The sequence below is a fragment of the Rhea americana genome, unplaced genomic scaffold (assembly GCF_003343005.1).
Source record: "Rhea americana isolate MKP2758 unplaced genomic scaffold, rheAme1 scaffold_178, whole genome shotgun sequence".
In the NCBI taxonomy this organism is placed as follows: Eukaryota; Metazoa; Chordata; class Aves; order Rheiformes; family Rheidae; genus Rhea; species Rhea americana.
Window position 1 is genome coordinate 1,674,907 of NW_028185905.1, and position 17,814 is coordinate 1,692,720.

General features: G+C 44.7%; 1 protein-coding gene across 2 annotated transcripts in view; it reads right to left on the reverse strand.

Moving 5' to 3' along the window:
- Nucleotides 1-1,690: 1,690 nt before the first annotated feature.
- Nucleotides 1,691-17,814, reverse strand: part of MAP1A (microtubule associated protein 1A) — a 69,773-nt gene continuing 53,649 nt past the window's right edge. For both annotated transcript variants that reach the window (XM_085301561.1, XM_085301562.1), the window contains 3 exons: nucleotides 8,562-17,436; nucleotides 6,110-6,342; nucleotides 1,691-5,330 (listed from right to left, as the gene is read on the reverse strand). In XM_085301561.1, the coding sequence (XP_085157687.1) occupies nucleotides 5,175-5,330; nucleotides 6,110-6,342; nucleotides 8,562-17,436 (9,264 nt within the window). In that variant the 3' untranslated portion in view covers nucleotides 1,691-5,174. The remainder of the gene's footprint in view (nucleotides 5,331-6,109; nucleotides 6,343-8,561; nucleotides 17,437-17,814) is intronic.

Here is a 17,814-nt window from a genome sequence, read left to right on the forward strand (position 1 = left end):
TTACTCAGTGACCTGTCGCTTTCCTGTGAATGACTAATCCTTATTTCCCCAAGTCCTACCCAGCAAGTGAGGAACACAGCTCACAAGCAGAGGAAAGCTGTTCTCCATCCTCTGAGCAAGTGTCCCCTTTCCCCCTACTGCTCTGGTCCAGAAGGAGTCTGTGCTCCAGTGCCATCAAGTTAATGCCTGCTTTGACTGCTGGCCACAGGAACAATCAGCCCGGGAGCTTTACAGGCTTGCTGTTTGCCTCTCGTTGTTTGATTTGACCAAAGTCCAGTTTGGCACTGAACTGTAGCCCTGGCAAGCCAAGACCTGCTCTAGAGCCTGTAATGATCTACTTCCCAGTTACAGACACCTGCCTGTGGGTCAGCGCTGATGTTGGTGTCACAGTCTCACTGACACTTGAAAGACTCCAGCTTCAGTGTCCCCTTGCTTTTTGCTGGAGGGGTGCTGGTGCTTCAGGACATATTTACGGGACTTGCACTATGTCCCTGCACTCTACCTACTGCATTTTCTGCTGTAGTAACTCTGACTTTGCCTCTCTTCTGCAAAACAGCCGATAGTACATGCCTTCACCGCAACCTACATGGTCCTCCTAAACAGGCAGACAGGGATCTCTGTTCTGCAAGATGGTGCTGAACAGGTATTCAGGCCACACTTCTCTGTATACCCTCGAGAAAAAAACACGTATAGTCACAGTCTTTCAGTTAGCAGGAATATGTCCATGTACTATTGAGATGGAAAGTGGTTGTAGAAATAGCTTCTGATTCATGGAAATGGCATGTGGTCTCTCCCGTGTTAGTAACAGCTTTGGCAGACTGTCCTAAGCTCTGCAACATGCTACACAGCTGTGTTATGTTGTGGCAGCTATGGCTGCTTTTCCCAGGGTCCTAGAACAGTACCTACTTTCTCTGTCCCCTGCACTTAACTATGCCACTGTTTCCTCCTGGGGGCACCCAAACAGCAGCAGAGTGATTGGGCATCAGCCTCTCCTGACTGATATCTAGCACACGCAGAGCAGAAGACTGCTGTCCTAGTTTTAGACTAAGTAGCAAAAAAATAAATTGACTTTCCCTTCAGAGGCAGGCTGTGGAGAGATATGAAGGTCCTGTGTTGCAGTAGGGTTATACAGCGTGTGATGCCCCTCAATGCCTGAGTGGCCTCAGGCACTAAGCTGAATCCCTGATGCTGGTGTATTGCCTGTCTGGCTTGCATGAGGCTCTTGGCAGAGTGCTGCAGTGTTCAGGGACTGCAAGGCAGCGGGGATGTCCACAGGACAGGCTGCTGAGCACAACTGTGTGCTGCAGTAGCAGGCTGCATTCGGGCCTGCGCTTGTGGCTTGTGTGAACAGGCAGGATTCTTCCTCTGAGGAGGAGAAAGCTGGAACTGCAAACTGCTGCACTGGAATCAAGGAGGGAAGCTGGTGTCTGGGTGGGGCTGTCCCCCTGATGTAGCTGTGCCTTCAGTGGGGCTACATGCAGTTTTAGCAGCTGCAAGTGAAGGTGTGGAGCAAAGTGTCACTAGTGGAAAAGCCTGGGCTCACCTGAACTCCTCACTCACTGTGATGCAGCTGGCCAGCAGAGGAGGAGGCAAAGATACTGGTATGGTAGCAGGGTCTACGTGCCCCCTGCCTACAGTGTGGACTCACTTAAAAGAACAGTTTAAAACAGCTGAGAGTATTCTTGTTCACAATTAATGTCAGTTTATTATTAATGTGTTGGGCTCCTCCCTTGACAGGTTTTAGTTAGGGTTTCACATGGAAAGGGGCAGAAGAACGTAAGTCGAGGAACTAAATTGAAATAGAAACACGATGCTGAAGAAAAGATTCAGGGCTTTGTTTTAAAATATTAAGCCTGGAAATAAGCTAGGAGCACAAGTTGCCATTTCAATACAGTTAAGACGTTCACTTTTTTAATTATAGGTTTAAAATAGTATTTTTTTTTTTTACCTATTACATACAGGAAGATTACGCATTGTTGCCCACATGCAGAAACAAGCAAAAGCAGAATTTAATGTTTTCTCTATGATGTTATTACCTCTGGCTCTGGATGGGTCCTGCTGGCCCCGGCAGCCACTCACAAAGCTGAGCAGAGTCAGACCTTTTGCAAAGTTGGCATTTTTACAAGTCTTTTTCCCCATAGTTTTTGAAGACAGAGAGAGAGAAGGAGAGAGAAAGGGGGGAGGGAGGGAAGAAGTGGAGGGGCAGAAAGAGAGAGAGAGAGAGAGAGGCTGAAGGCAGCACAGACTGCTACAAAAGACTAAAAAAGGTGTGGAGTCTTGAGGACAGGGAAGCAAACTGGTGGAGAATAAAGCTGTCAAAGCAGCAGAGCTGCAGAGTGCAAGAGCACAGCAAGTGGAGGGCAGGTGTTCAGTGGAACATGCCCTTGACAGTACTCCTGCCTGGAGAATGCAGGCACCTTGCAAAGCCTCACTATTACTGCTTCTTAGTCAGAATTGCTTCAAGTTTAAAATTGAGAAACATTCATGAGTGGGTCTATCTAAAGTTAGTGCATTAGCTTTTCTTCCTAGCCACTTTGAGGGATTTAGGGGCTCCAGTCAATAAAGATGCAATAGTTGTTCCTCTGGCTACCTGGTGCTGAGCATGAGGCATCCTGCCCCTGCAGCTGGCTGTCAGCTAGTCCTATCAGCAGGTGTTGCAGGATCTCCCCAAAGCACTGAAGGCAATACCCCCAGAGCAGCATCCAGGGGAAAAAGGGAGAGGGTCTGTTACTGCCTGCAATTGCTTGCCATACCCAATATTTATAGACACTGACCCCATTGGATTACAGACAAAGGCATTTATTCTTCTGGCAGATGCACGGTGATCCAGTGGTTTAAATAAATACAGCACAAGGCAGGCAGGGATTTGATAAATCCCTGAATAAGCTCACATGCAGCTAACAAGGTCTGTGTCAAAAGGGCTGGCTGCTCCTAGCGGAGGGATTGCTATCCTCAGGCTTTGTCTTGCAAGTGCTTGGTTTTAGACACAGTCTTGCAGACTTCAATCAGAGACCCCTTTTGCTGCTAGCAAATACTCTACCCAGTTGTCTGTGGTTTGTTGGTGTTCTTCAAATCACAGCATCTGAGTATTTGCACTGAGAAACCTAGGAACGGATACCAAGAGCACATGGTGCCATGTTAATATATAAATTATAATATTAAATCATGCAAAATGTAGCTTAACATCAAAAAATAAATATATAAATTAAATGCAAAATAAACGATTTCCCTAGAAATCCCATTTTAGTCCTAGGAGCAGGCTTCTAAGGCAGCATTTCCTTTATGGCAGCTGCCAGAAAACTAGCAGTGAGACTAAAGTGTCCCAGGCAAGCACAACACAGAGTCCTGGGATGCTAATTCTGGAGCCAGATCTGGGCTCAGTGCCAAGCACAGTGGGTAGCAAAGCAGACGGAAATACATCAAGTTGTATGCTAAGCCTTGACGCCTTACTTTTCATCTTATGTCTCCTTCCCCAGTGCATGTCCTACTGCCACTCTCTTTGTCTTATTAAATGATAAAGTCCTTCCTGTGACAAGACCTTCTTGCAGTGCTCTGAGATGTGTCAGAGGCCGACTGGTGCTACAGGCTCGGAGCAGCTGAGCTGCTCTCCTGAAGAGGCTGGAAGCCCACAGCTGGAATTGAGTTGAATGCYGAGGAGGCGCTGGGTGACTATTCAGCAACATTGTGCGCTCATGGCACCTAGCTACACTCCTGAGTGCAAGGACACAAGCCCACAATAGGTATGCAAGCAAAGGCCTGCCAGCTCTAACTGCGTGTTTGCACAGCATGTCTTGCCAGCAGCTCAGCTGTGTTGGCAACAAAAGTATGCATGTCCCTGCCACAGATGTAGAGGAACTAAGAGCAAACACGTTTACTAAACTATTTTCCCCAAATGTTTTGGGGAAGGAGGTCCCTTTCCTCACAAAGCAGGTTCCATTCCTCACATTCTACTCACACTCAGTGGTAGCGGGAAAAAAAATTGAATGCAGTTAAGAAGTTGGACCTCTGGCATATAGGCAGGGAAGAGACTACCACTTCTTGCAGGGGCTGGCACACATCAGCTGCACTATCCAGAAAATAGCATCTCTTAGTACAGTGTGCAGGTTTGTCAGCTGCCTCACCACACTCCTCAAGAAAGACTTTGGTTTACAAGTGCAGGGTGTTGTCAGTACATCATGGGCCAACAGAAGCCAGGGTTGTTTCAGCCCTTCTGCTTTAGAGGGTTCTGTAGTTGTGCGTTTTGGTTATTATTTGAGTGTGACTGGGCAACAGTTCCTCTGTGCCTCCTACTGTCACACTGATCATGTGCAGGAGTACATTAGCCACTGTATGTGTGCAAAGCTCAGGTTAGAAGATTAGGAATGTGCTCTTTGAAGCAAAGAGCAACAGCCTGATGGCCCCCCCCCCACCCTTCCCCCTGCACCCCACTTTCCTCAAATCAACATGCCCTTCAGCCCAGCTCCTTGACCACAGTAAGAAGAGTGAGCAGGTGTTACAGCATTCCACAACCAAATACTCAGGACAGAAACCTGCAGAGCTGGTAGGCAGTGGCTCTGCTTATTTGGAACATAGGTCTTCTTTTGCAGAACACCTGCATGCTGAGGGTGGAAGAGGGAAGACTAGGGAATAACCTTTGTGGTCATACTATTCAGGAGTGTTGTTAGCAGTTGGAGGGTTTGGCCTTCCCTCATCTCCTAGCTCTGTTTTCTTTGCAAATTACTTTCCTTCTCTGGCCCCAATTCTGTCTTCATGCAGCAGCAGCGGTTCAGCCCACACCAGAAACATGAGCTTCAGGGTGCTACAAGTCAAATGGCAGGGCAGCCAGGAGTAGAGTTGAACGAGCTCTCACAGCAGCAAGGCAGCCAAGATATTCTACATAAACTGTACAGGCAGCAGAATAAAGCAGGGAGAGAGAAAGTGCCTCTGGCCTGCAACTGCCCTTGCACAAACTCTTAACTCAGTCCAGAATATTACAGCACGCTCTCCCCTCTACCCCGCTGACTCCTCTCTTATGACATCCGGTGCTGAGATAGATGGGTACCCGGTTGCCTGACAAATGGGAACCATGTAGAGGACTAAACCACAGAAGAACTGGACTGTGATTAGATGACATCTCTGATGTTGCATCGATGATTGGAGAGTCAATGGATGAGTGCAAAGCGTGGCTGGGAGATTTAGAACTCAATCTTACAGGCTGGGAAGGATTCATCCTGCATCACAACTGTGCTGCTGCTTGCCAGTACCATGATGTTCAGCTCCTGCTGTTTCTCATGGGTTTGCTGGTACCATTCTCGTGTCACCTCAGTGTCATGTGTTGGTATCAATGTCACCTGGGCAGAGGGGAGAAACCAGCATGAGTGATAGTTTCAGAACAACTGCAATGATAACCAATGCCCATTGGGCCTGAGGCTAAGATTTCCTCTCTTTTTTTTTTTTTTTTTTTTTTTTTTTTAAACATTGTCCCCTTGGTGCTATGATGTGTTCTAGTTAATGGCTTTTAGATGTCAGATTCGCTAATGCAGCGCTGGTCCACAGTGCAGCTCAGGGGCCTTGAAATCTGAGGCTGCTGCAACTGAAGGAACACATAAACTTTCTTGTACCTATCTTCAGAAACAGTGCCCACCTGCAACTCTGACTAAGAAAGAAATGTATGTAAGAACACTCAGATACAGAAAGCTGCTATCAGACAGCGCTTTACCAAGCAAGGCTAGCAACAATGCCAGGCAGAGCCTAGGACAGACTAAATCATGATAAATCAGGCTGTACATGGAATTGTTTTGCTTGAGGCTATTTCTACAGCAGATGAGTAAGTGATTTCTAACTGCTTCCACCTGCCCACCCCAACCCCAGAAGGATGTGGAAAGGAGAACACATCCATTTCCATTCCCATCAGTCTAAGGGTGTTGTCCTCCTCCCTCCTTATGGGTATAAACAGAGCTCCCTTCAGAGCAGAAACACCAAACAGCTACTCTTCCAGCACTGCAGAGCAGGCCATTCCCAGCCTCATTTGAGTCCTCTTAGTATACTACTTTTGGGTATGTTTCTGACATGCACATTCTCCCCAGCACTTGTGACACAAGGAGCACTCCTTGGAACTTCCATGGCCTACCTGTAGGTTCTCACCCCACTGAGACTTCCCTTCCAGGAGTGCATCCAGTACTGTGCGGCTTGGCTCACCATTGGCTGCATCATTCCCACTCACGACATAATATGATGCTCGAACCCGCTTGAAGAACTCCAGATCTGTGTTCTTTCCACTGCAGTGGTTGGGGATGTAGGCCAAGTCCACATAGACAGGTGGACCCATGGGCACAGACAAACCACTCTTAGGACTATTGGAAGCTTGGGGGGGGGGAGGAGAAGAGAGAGGAAAAAAAATAGAGGCTATCAAAAACTTTTCTGGAAAGGACAAACGATTGAGTAGGGAGGCACTTAGAATTCAGAAAAGTTTTTCTTGCTACTGCAGAGACTAAGTTAAAAGATTTATCCAGGCTCTACTACACAGAGGTAATCTGAGTGGATTTTTTTTTTTTTTTTAAGGGAGTACTGTTCTTTGGAGTGGGACTGGAAGGCTTTAGGCTTGGAATTCTTTCCTGAAGAACAGAATTAAAATCCCTATTATTAAATTTTGCAGAGTTGCTATCCCAATCAATATTTAGCTAATGACTCCTTTTTTTGTTGTTGTTGTTGTTGCTTAATAATATATGTTTGCTAAAGAAACGTGGTCCAATGGTCTTTATATGAAATCTTAGGGTTTTACAATAATTTTTGTTTGTTTGTTTGTTTTATGGATATGCTATCCTGTCATTCTGCCATCCTTGTGAACTACTGCTGTTCCGAGGTCGTTCCTTCTATCAACATAAAGCCATTAACTACCAGCACAGACAACTCATTGTGCTGCCTATCATCTGCTACAAAACAAACAAACAAAAATCTCTGCCTGCGTCAGCCATTCTTATGGCTTTCTAKTCTGCAGGCCAAGGTTGATTTGGGTAACATAGACCACTACTCTGTGCACAAACCCTCCATCCTACAACTTTGCCTCAAAGCTAAAGCTTCCCTTCAGGCTTACATATCCAGACACTGCATCTTGCCTGTCCTTTCTGCACAATGCCGCCAAGACACTCTGCTAATACCCTGGTGCAGGCACTCCCTTGACTGTAACATGTCTCTCTCTCTCTCTCTCTCTCTCTCTCTCTCTCTCTCTCTCTCTCTCTCTCTCTCTCTCTCTCTCTCTCTCTCTCTCTCTCTCTCTCTCTCTCTGCTAGTCATGAAAGTCAGCTAGCTCAGCTGATGTGAGATTGCAGAGCCTTACCTGGCCTGGCAGTGTGACCACTGCATTGCTCCATCCACTGCCTTTATCTCACTCACTACCACACTGAGCAGCAGATTCTTCAACATCTGCTCAGCCTCTCCTTTGCCTTTGGTGGCAGTGCTATCAGCTGCTTTTACCCRTGTTATATTTGCAAAATGCACACAGGATGTCTTCAGGTCACCTTCTCTTCAGCTGCTATTATCAAGAGAAACTCCCTGCTCCCTCCTATGCCTTCCCTGTCTTTGCCACACTGCCTGCAATGGTTATCTGCTGAGACTACAGCAGATACCTATCAACAGAGTTTCAGCTTCCTTGGTACTCCATGGCTCTACGTGCCTACTGACTTTCACCTTACACTCAACACCAGTGTTCTGGAGCAAAGCATTACTATTTCCTCTGTGTCTGTGAAGTACCTGGCACTGTGGGCTCAGCACAGATCTGGGGCTGATGTGGTAATGTATCATCTAACAGTAATATCATGCAATAGGCTGACACCACTAGAACACGGGTCTCTGTGTGACCAATTAGAAAGGGACCATGGGCTGTACAGATACTTGAGGTTGACCCCCTTCTTTCACACCTTTTTATTTAGGAACAAGAGCAGACCATAGTCTTCAAAGCTGTCAGACTGCCTGGTCAGACCCTTACAGAAAGAGCTGCAACAAAGAAAGACCATTGTCCTATAGTGTAGTACTCAGTCATGGAGGCTGTTCCTATTCCATCTCCACATAACATTTCAGAGGAGAGAAAAATATCTGACCGTGGCAAGCACCTGTTGCTCTAGATAAGAGCATTATCTCTGTCCTGTGCAATGCATTTACCTCACTCACAGGCTGACAGGGTACCACCACTTCTTAAAACACACTTACATTTTTGCCTCTCAATTCCTGGTATTTGTTAACAGCACCCAATTCTAAATACCTATCAATCATCTTTCCACAGAAATAGCCCCTGGTTGTCACTGAATCACAGCCTAGAGATTTCTGAATTCCCAGCACAAAACTAGGTCACCAAGGACTCTCTGCAGAAGTGCTTGGATTCAGCTCTGCGGGGATTTCTGGAAAGTTTTCTTTATTTAATTTTTTTTTCAATAACATGTACGACAACTTCTTTCCCTTATCACTACTTACAACTTTTTATGTTTGACTAGGAAGTTCTATCCACTGTTCTGCTATATTTACCTCAGTGCTTTTTCTCTTTGTTGAACCTAAAGCAAAAAATGCATACCTAAGGAACTATTTCTTACCAGGGTTTGTTTTCATGCCATTAACAAGGCTCTTGCCAGGATTGCTGTGACTACTCCGGGACAACTCATCCTCTGCATGAGGAGGCTGCACCAGTGTACTACGTGACTTTGGCTTTTCTCCTCCATCTCTTTCTTTTTTGGCAGTGGCAGATTTTGGAGATTTGTCCAATGGTTGTTTCACAGGTGTGGGTGACCGTTTCCCTTTGACATCTAATTTTCGGGCAGGAGAAGATGATTTGGGTTTACTCAAAGGCTTCCTCATACTTTTGTTCTTTTCCTTCATGTCTTTTTTGGGTTTATCAGTTCTGCTCATGCTTTGCTCATTTGCCAATATTTCAGGGTCTACCATGCAGACATCAGGGTGAGGAGGATGGGGATGGGGATCTACCATTGGAACAGGTTGAGGATCATGGCTAGACCTTGTACTGGCATGATGAGCATTCCCAACAGCTTTGTCCACTGGGAGGAAATCGGCATCTTCATCTGAGTCCATGTTGGCATCTGCTGTGATGGACGGACATTCTTCTGTCTCAGGTGGGACATCAGAGTCTGACTGGGAGGTTCCAGAATCGCTCACTGATGTTGGAGGAGTTTCCTCCACTGTCACACTTTGCACAGGGCTACTACCAGTGTGGAGTGGTCTCCCTTGCACTGAAGTATGACCTTCCTCTTGTGAGAGGTCACTGTCTTCAGAGAGTTCATGAGGACTAGGGTTGATGAATGAAGGAGAGAGTTCTCCTTTCCTGTGCCTGTATTCACATGAGGAAAATTTCTGTCCATAGTCAGAACTGCCTCCTAAATATGGCTCCATCTCATGGGAAGCATCTCCATGGTCCTCTTTTCTTCCACCCCTCTGTATGTCTGAGAAAAAGGGCTGGAAACTATGTTCAGGCGATATCAGAGAGGAAGGACGGCTCTGCCTCTCTGTGTCCTCTTTGCCTGTGCATGGAGAAAACCTGCTGTCAGAATCAGGATATGCTTTTTCATCTTTTGCCTCTGTTGCATGGTGTGTGCTTTGGAAAGCTGGCAGACTTGTGCTCACCTCTGTTGGACCATTGGCTGCAGTTTCATCCTCATGCTGATGAGGAGGAAATGTTGTGAACATGTCAGGGAGAGATGTCAATGTCATCAGCTGTTCTGTAAATGATGACTTCTGCTCTGGACTGGTTGCACAGGCTTGCTGTTGTTTTTCTGCAGAGAACGGTGTGGGCAGTGAACTCTGGCTCTCATTTCTACATGGTAGGGTGCTGTCATCCATTCCACAAGTGATTGCAGAGCCATGTTCTTCAGCAAACACAAAGCCTTTGGTTTCAGCTGGATGTGTTTTCACAGTCGTATCTGAAATCTGTGGAGACACATCCCAAAGACTCCTGGTACCTGGTTCTGCTCCTGCACTTGTGTATGTGGAAAGCATGTGGGAATACAAACTTTCTGCTGTGCTTGGCATCACAGGTGTGGTAGCTTCAGATGAAGGTTCCTCTGACAGGCTGGAAGAGTCATCTTTCAGCTGCTGTTGGGGCACAGACTCTCTTTCCAAAGCTTTAGAAAACAATTTATCTTCTTCATATGGACTCAGTGGTGACAATTTAGTAAAAGATGAGTCGAGACTGCCAGTTTTCTCAGAAACTTCCAAGTACTCATCTTTCTTCCCCCTATCTGACAGCAAAGCACAAGGAACCTTTAAAGTAAGAGATGCATCCCCTAAATGGCTTGGCAAGGATTGTTCATGTCTGAACACACTAGATGTTTCACTCTTTCCTAGCAGAGAGCATTCAAATCCAGAAGAGATATCCATCATGCTTCTCTCTACAGTTGGACCTTTTCTGTGTTCTTCATTCTGTTTTTCAGAAGCAGATTTCAAGTATATAGCTTTCTCATAGCACTCAGAGACCATCTCTCTGCTTGGATAATCTGTTAAACAGACCGGTGATTCCTTAGTGGATTCTTCAGCATCCTCTCTCTTTTGCAAAGAATCCTGGCTTAAATGGTATATTTCTGAAGCCTGCTTATCTGTGCCTATGTCTGACAAGTCACTGTAACCAGCAACATATGTCCTCACGACTGTGGCTGATGCAGTTTTCCTAATTCCATATTCTTCTTTCCACCCTGGATCAGAAGGTGAAGAGGCAGTAGAAGTGGGTGAAATGGACTCTTGATGCTTGTTTTGGGGAGGTGATTCTGATGCTTGAAACTTCTCCATTACTGAGATGTGTGCATAGACAGTGCTTGCAGATTGGACAGGGTCAGGCAGTTTAGAGTCCTTTTCAGATTTTTCCTTAGCACCTTTTTCTAATTCTGAATCACTTGTGCTTTCTTCACCTTGCCCTGTTTTCTCATAGTGCATGTCTTTGGGCTTTGGACTTCGGACTTTCGGAGATAGAGATCTCTGCTCCTGCCTAGACAAAATGATGTTCTCATCTGGACAAGGAGTGTCAATATAGGCAGCTGATTTTCCTTGAAGAAATGAGCCAATCATGTCTGTAGGAGAGGCAAATGCTGTGCTTGCAGATGACCRGTGTGGGGAAGAGCCCAGTTCTTCTGGCAAAGCAGAGGACATCTTCAGTTTTTCCTGAACTTTGAGTGTCCTAGGCTTATCTATTTCAGGCAAGGGTAAGTATCTTTCATGGATGTCTGCATACTCAAAGGACGAACCTGATTTATCTTTAGGGGACGCTGGAGATGACAGTTCCTTTTCAGCAGAGGTATAAAGACAGGACTCTTCTTCCTTAGCAGAGACATGATAAAATTGATCTTTTTGAGAGACTAGTTCTGTTGTTGTTGGCAACATGTCAGTTTGACCTGGGCTATCTGTATCCTTGGATGTGAAGGGGGAGAGTCCAGTCCCAGACACAATTATCTTCTCATAGATGTCAGCATACTGGAAACTTCTTTCATCAGGGTATGGAGTTGGTTCTCTTTCTTCTTGCTCTGGTCTCATGTAACTGTCATCACCTCTGGGTGTGTAGACCTGTTCATCATAGAACTGAGGTTCAGAGGGGCTCCTGGAATAGTATTCTGGAGGATATGCTGCTTGGCTGGCAGAACCAACAGTATCAGCATGACCCATAGCAGCACTGCTTTTCTTAGGGGAGTCTTGTCTTAGAGGGGAGTGTGCACTCTGACATGACCCTGCAGCACTTTCTTCTGCAGAAGCAGCTACATGTTCATATTCTGCTGGTCTTGCAGAGTGCAACAGAGCAGATGCTGCTGCTGTCTGCTCTTTGCTTTCCCTAGACTCATAAGGAGCCTTGGTGGATTTACAGTTGTCCTCTTGCTGTCTATCTGGCTTGTGTTTAGAGTTTATTTCCTGATATGGACCAATGGCATCTGATTTCTTCTCTGTATCCTTCTTTGGGACTTCTTCCTGTAAAGGCGTCCTGCACTGATTTATCTTGTAAGGCCCCTCTAGTTCTGGTTTTGTGTCAGTCTCCTTTTCCAGAGTGCTAGCCAGTATAGACAGGGGAGATGCTATCAGTGCTTGGTCTACTGACTTTGCACAGATTCCTAAGACAGGTTTCTCATCATCACCTAAGTAGGAGTAATCTTGTTTAGATGTTAATAACCTTTCTTCCCTTTCTTTGTCTCCAGCTAATGCTTTGGCCTGATGTTTCTCCCCAGAGATACGCTGAGAAGACAGAGGTAGACTGTCTCCTTGTGTTTTTCCTGGGAAAGTGGTATCAGCAGGAACAATTTCCATTTTATTTGTTTCTGCTGGAGGTTTGGCACCCTTCAGTGTGTCTTCTTTGTAGTCACATGATTCCATTTTGAAATGTTCTGCTTCTGCTTGCAGCAGCACAGGTTTGTCTTCAGCATGCTGAAGACCCTCCTCCTCCTCACTGGTGAACAGCCCTTCTCTTCCAGTGTCTCTTCCTTCCTGAAGATACCCATATGCAGAGCCCCAGGCTTCACTTTCTACTCTTCCCCAGGTATGACTGCCAGACACTGCAGGAGACAAGGTCTCCTCCTCACCCATTTTAGGAAGCGATTTCATTTCATATTCTGGTACCTCATCCAAGAATGTGCTCTCTCTCTCCTTATCATACCTCTGTCGGCTTCCCTGAACAGGTATCTCCTCCACCTCCTTTGGGAACCACACTTTCTTCTCATAACTCAAGTCTTTCACATAAAAATCTTCCATTTCTGGAGATTTTTCGTCTTTAGCTTCCTTGAACATGGGAGATTTTACATCTTCAGTAGAAATACATGAAGATGTTTTATCTTGAATTGGGATAGATTCTGTAAAGTGAAAGCCCTTCACATCTTGAGATATTTCCTGAGAGGGCAATCCTTCAGTTTTTCCCTTAGATGGGCCCTTTTCTGTTAACAAACTTCTATCATCTGGAGACATTTCTTCAGCTGGAGTATCTCTGGGTGATATGTCTTTAAGTGAGCTACTTTCTGGGTAAGGAACAGGTTTTGACACTTTAATGAGTTCTTCTGCAGAAATTTTTAGGGATTTTTCACATGTAGCTGGGCTCTGCTCTATGAAAAGCATAGACTTGGCAGTTTCTGAAGGAAATTTGTCATTAAAGTCAGACATAGATTTTTCTTTAGCAGATATCTCTTCTGTGAAACTAAGAGATTTGATGTCTTCCGGAGAAATTCCTTTAACAAAAATGTCTGAAGAGATTTCCTTGCTGGGACTCTCCTCAGTAAGAGAAATTGATTTGGTATCTTCTGGAGAAATGTCTTTAATGGAAACATGAGAAGATTTTTCTTCTGAGGTGTCTTCTGTAAAACAGAGCAGTTTCCCTTCTTCAGTAGCTATTTCCTTAATAGAAATATCTGGAGACTTTTCTTTTCCAAGACTTTCTTCTATAAAAGAAAGTGATTTGGTGTCATCTGGGGAAATTTGTGAAGATTTGTCACTTTCAGATTTGCTTTGGTTTGTGAACTGTGGAGTATCCATGTTTCCTAGCGACATTTCTGTAGTAGAGACCGGTTCAATGGACGAATGTTTTGAAATTCCCATCAACCCTTCCATTATAGTTTTAGTTCTTAGCTCTTTTTCTGGCTCTGAAAACACATCTGTGCTGAGATGAGGCAGTGTAGAGAGCTCCTCCTCCTCCTCCTCCCCTATCACAACTGTGTCCTGTTTGTGGTAGGAGAGCCAGGGCAGCTCCTCCTTTCCTATGGGTGCTTCCTGCACCTCCTCCCCAGGAGATACTGGAACAGCACTGCCCAAGTCTAGCTTGTGCTGTGCAGGGCCAGTCACTTCCTTTTCATGTCTATATTTAGCTGCAGACATCTCATCCTCTCTGAGAGGTTCAATTTCACTCTTGACTCCTTTTGCCACAACAGTTGGTCCTTCCAGTTTCTTGGCAGCAGCATCTGTTTGTTTTTCAAATAGCTCAGCATCTACAGTTTCTAGCTTTTCCTCCACTGGAGACTGGTGGAAAGGTGTATGTCCTGCACTAGTGGGGCCAGACTGGGTGGGAGAGGCCATTTTGACTGTACTATCATCAGGACTCAGGCATCGTTCTTCAGCCTCTACAGAGACAGAGTCAACCTGGGAAAATGATGTTTCTTCAGCGGATACTGACAGACCAGAAGTCTGCATCACTTCTGTGGAGGCATTGGTTAAAATACYGTCAGGATGTTCTTGGTGAGTAAACAATGGGGCACTGTAATGACCTCTGAGTTTCTCAGGCATTTCAATATTTGGAGTCCCATCTTCTTCTTCTTCTTCCTCTTCTTCTTCTGCTTCTTCATGAAGATCCTTTTTTTGAGCTTCTGATTTTCTCTCTCCTTCTGCAAGTACATGGAAATCTTCAGGAGGTGGAGATTTAAAGCATTTGTCTTCCTCCAAGGAAGATGTGGGAGAGATTGTGCCAGCAGAGGGAACATAGTCCAGACCTTGGGTTGCTTCAGTCCGTGATGAGGGCATGCTGTTTACTGTGTCTAGAATTAAAGAGCTTTTGCCAGTCTCTTCTGTTTGTGGTGCTGTTATAGATGCAACGGATTGATCTTCTGCAACTGAAGTTGCAAAAGATGAAAGCTTATCACATTCTGTAATGGAGGTAGCAGAGGATATATGTTCTTCCTCAGCTAGAGGTGCTGCTACAATGTTTGTAGGATATGCTAGGATTTCAGACTCCTGGCCAGGAAAGCCTTTGGCTGCAAGGTCAGAAGCAGGCATGGCCTGTATTCCATGTATTGCTTCAAAAGAGCCTGGGTGGTCAGGAACAGAAATGTCATATGCATTGACATCGTACTTCAAGTGTGGGATCCTCTCTTCCTGTTCATCATGTATTTCTTCATCAGAAATGGTCTGCTCTGTTTCTGAGTAGCCTGGGATAGTTTCATCTTGGATGTATGAAACATGTTCTGCTGTGGCTCCTGGTGGGACTGGCAGACTGCTCAGATATGACTCTTCTTTTGTTATGTCCTTTGCTAGTGATTTGTTTTTCTCACTCACTTCACTAAATTCTTTTTCTGTTTCTTTATTGATAAATATTTTGTCCTCCCTCTCATCCTGATTCAGCTCATAGAAATCTTTAATTTTTTCTGTCTTCATGTACTGTTCTTCCTTTTCTTCCAGCTCTGCCTTTTCTATCACATCCTCTTTCTTTTCCTTCTCACCCTCCTCCTGTACCTCTGCCCCCTCAATATACTTTTCACAAGTCTTTGTTTCTGCTTCCTTTTGTCTTGTGTACAAACAGATTTTCACCTCTTCCTCCTTTTCTTGCTCTCTCAGCACTGTTGACTGAACAACTTTTGCCATGAGGTCTGTGGGTGATGGTACCTGTTGTCTATCTGGCAACAGCTGAACTTCCTTGCCCTGTTCAGCTTTTCCCTTGCAATATTTCATCTCAAGAGTTTTGTCCATTGCTGTTCCTTCATCCTCTATTTTTTCAACTTGATCTGCTCTCAATTCCAGCTGGTGAACTGCCTTTTCTTCTACTAGTGATTCTTTTTCCATATCAGTAGTAGTTATTCCCTCATCAGAAATGCTTGTTTTCAAAATCAGATCAGATTCAAGGTGACTCTGAGCAATCATGTCAGGGGACACTCTTATTTCTGCTTCAGTTGCTCTCATAACCATATCACTAACTTCAATATCAGACTTTTCTTGAGYCACCTGCAGGTCCCCTTTCTCTTCATGCTTCAGTTCCTCAAAGTCCTTAGTAAGGTCTTCTGGTGAAGACAGGACTAACCTCTGTTCAGCCATGAAAGTCACTCCTGACTCCATCTGTAAAGGCATCTTCTGCATTGGTGATGTCTTCAGCTCAGTAAGTACTTCCTTTTCAGGTTTGACTTTGATCTTCTCAGTTTTGATTCGGCCTGGAACTTTTGCCTTGTATAATGTTTTTCTTACCTCTGGGGTAAATGGTTTTAAGTCTGGTTTAGACATTTTTTTTGGCTCTAGTTTAGTTTCTTTCTTTTTGTCTTCTTTCTTTAAATCTTTCTTTTCCTCTTTCTTTCCATCATCTTTTTTTAAGTCCTTTTTCTCCTTCTTAATCTCTTTCTTTTCTTTGTCTTTCTTCTCCTCCAGTTTAGATACTTTCTCTTTGAGATGCTTTTTACCAGTCTTGTCTTTTGTTAGTTTTCTTTTCTCAGCTTTGAGAGAATCACTTGATTCTGTCTTTATCTTTTCAGGTTTTACAGGTTTCTCAAGGATTTTCTCAGACTGTTCTTTAACCTTTTTCTCAGTTTTAGCATCCTTTATGACCTCTGATTTTACCTCCTTAATCCCCTCCTCAACTGCTTCTTCTTTCTTAGCTTGCTTTGTCATAGATGGCTTAGGAGAGGATTTAAGACTCTCTTTACTGTCAGTTCTTTGTTTAATTTTGGTCTGTTTCAGCACAGGTGGAGGCATTCCAGAGGAAATATCTTTCTGAGTAGCCACTGGGTACCTCAAAAAATCCAGGTGTCTGAGTTTCTCAAGACCTTCCAGTATCTTATTTTGAGGAGCATTTCCAGGAAACAAAACTCTTACAATTTTCTCTGTCGGACTAGCTGGCAGCCATACTACTAGAGCTGTGATGGATGTGAGATAAGGAACAGAAATTTCACCTTCTTTCCCACTTGCAAGAATTATACCAGTTTTTGCTTTACTATTACCAGCCCATTTCTGCATTAGAAACTGCATTTCCTTACTGTCCTTGACAGGATTCAGTATATACATGTCCAGCTTACCCACTCCCATTTTGTGGAAAAGTGTGATAGGCTCAATGGTATTGCTCACCACCCTGTACAGAGGCTCTGATTTAATGCCAAGTCTATTGAGATACTGCAGTGTCAGACAAGCTTCTTCAATGCTTCGCTTTACTTTCATGGATGATTCAGGCATTTTCAGTTTTTCAGGAACATTAAAAAAAACCACACCCAGCTCAGGAGAAATGAGATTCTTCATCCAGTCACTGTAGTTGGTGGACTCCTGGGATTGTTCCTCCTCTTGCTCAGCAACTTTTCTTTGCAGCAGCCCATTGATACCAGGAAGGTTGTCTGCACCGATGTGAGTTAGGAGAATAGAATCAATCCTATCCAGGTGCCTCACTAGCTTCCAGAAACAAGATTTCCTGTCAGAGCCACCATCCACTAGGATGTTAAACCCATTGACAGCAAAGAGAGCAGAGTCACCTCTTCCACCAGGAAATATATAGCAGCAAGGTTTAGAAAGCTTCAGAAAGCCACCTGAGGTGGGTGGTTCTAGGAGATCAAATGGCGATGGCACATCAACTGTCTCAGAGACATATTCTGCAAACTCAGACACCCCATCCATTTCTGGCAGAACTGGATCAGGATTCAGTTTCAGATTAATAATTTCCTGAAATTGAGGATGCCCAAGGTTGCTCCAGTCTCCTTCTCCCAAATACGACACGGTAAGGGAGGCCTTGATATCTGAATCAGTGTTGCTAAGAATCTGGGTGACCTATTGAGACAGGCATAGAGAAATCAAGGTCAAGCAGATTGCTCTGAGACCAATGCAACTCTTCTTAAAAAATGGGCAGTTAACACACAAATACTGAAGGCTCCATGAGCACTTTACTGACAAGAAGCACTGAGGACAGATGAAATATTCAAAAAGCCCATTGCAAGTAGATGCATGGGACCATGTTCTACTCTCTTTTGAAATGCTTAATGCTGATGGGCTGTTAAGCTTCTTGACTATTGGGAATGCAGTGTGACAAGGCCTCAAGAAGAAAGAAAACCAAAGCAGAAGCCATTTTGTCCTCTTTCCTTACTTCTCCCTATTTAACATGAGATATCAGTCCCTAGCCTGGGTACAAAAGGAGCTGTTTCTTCTTCG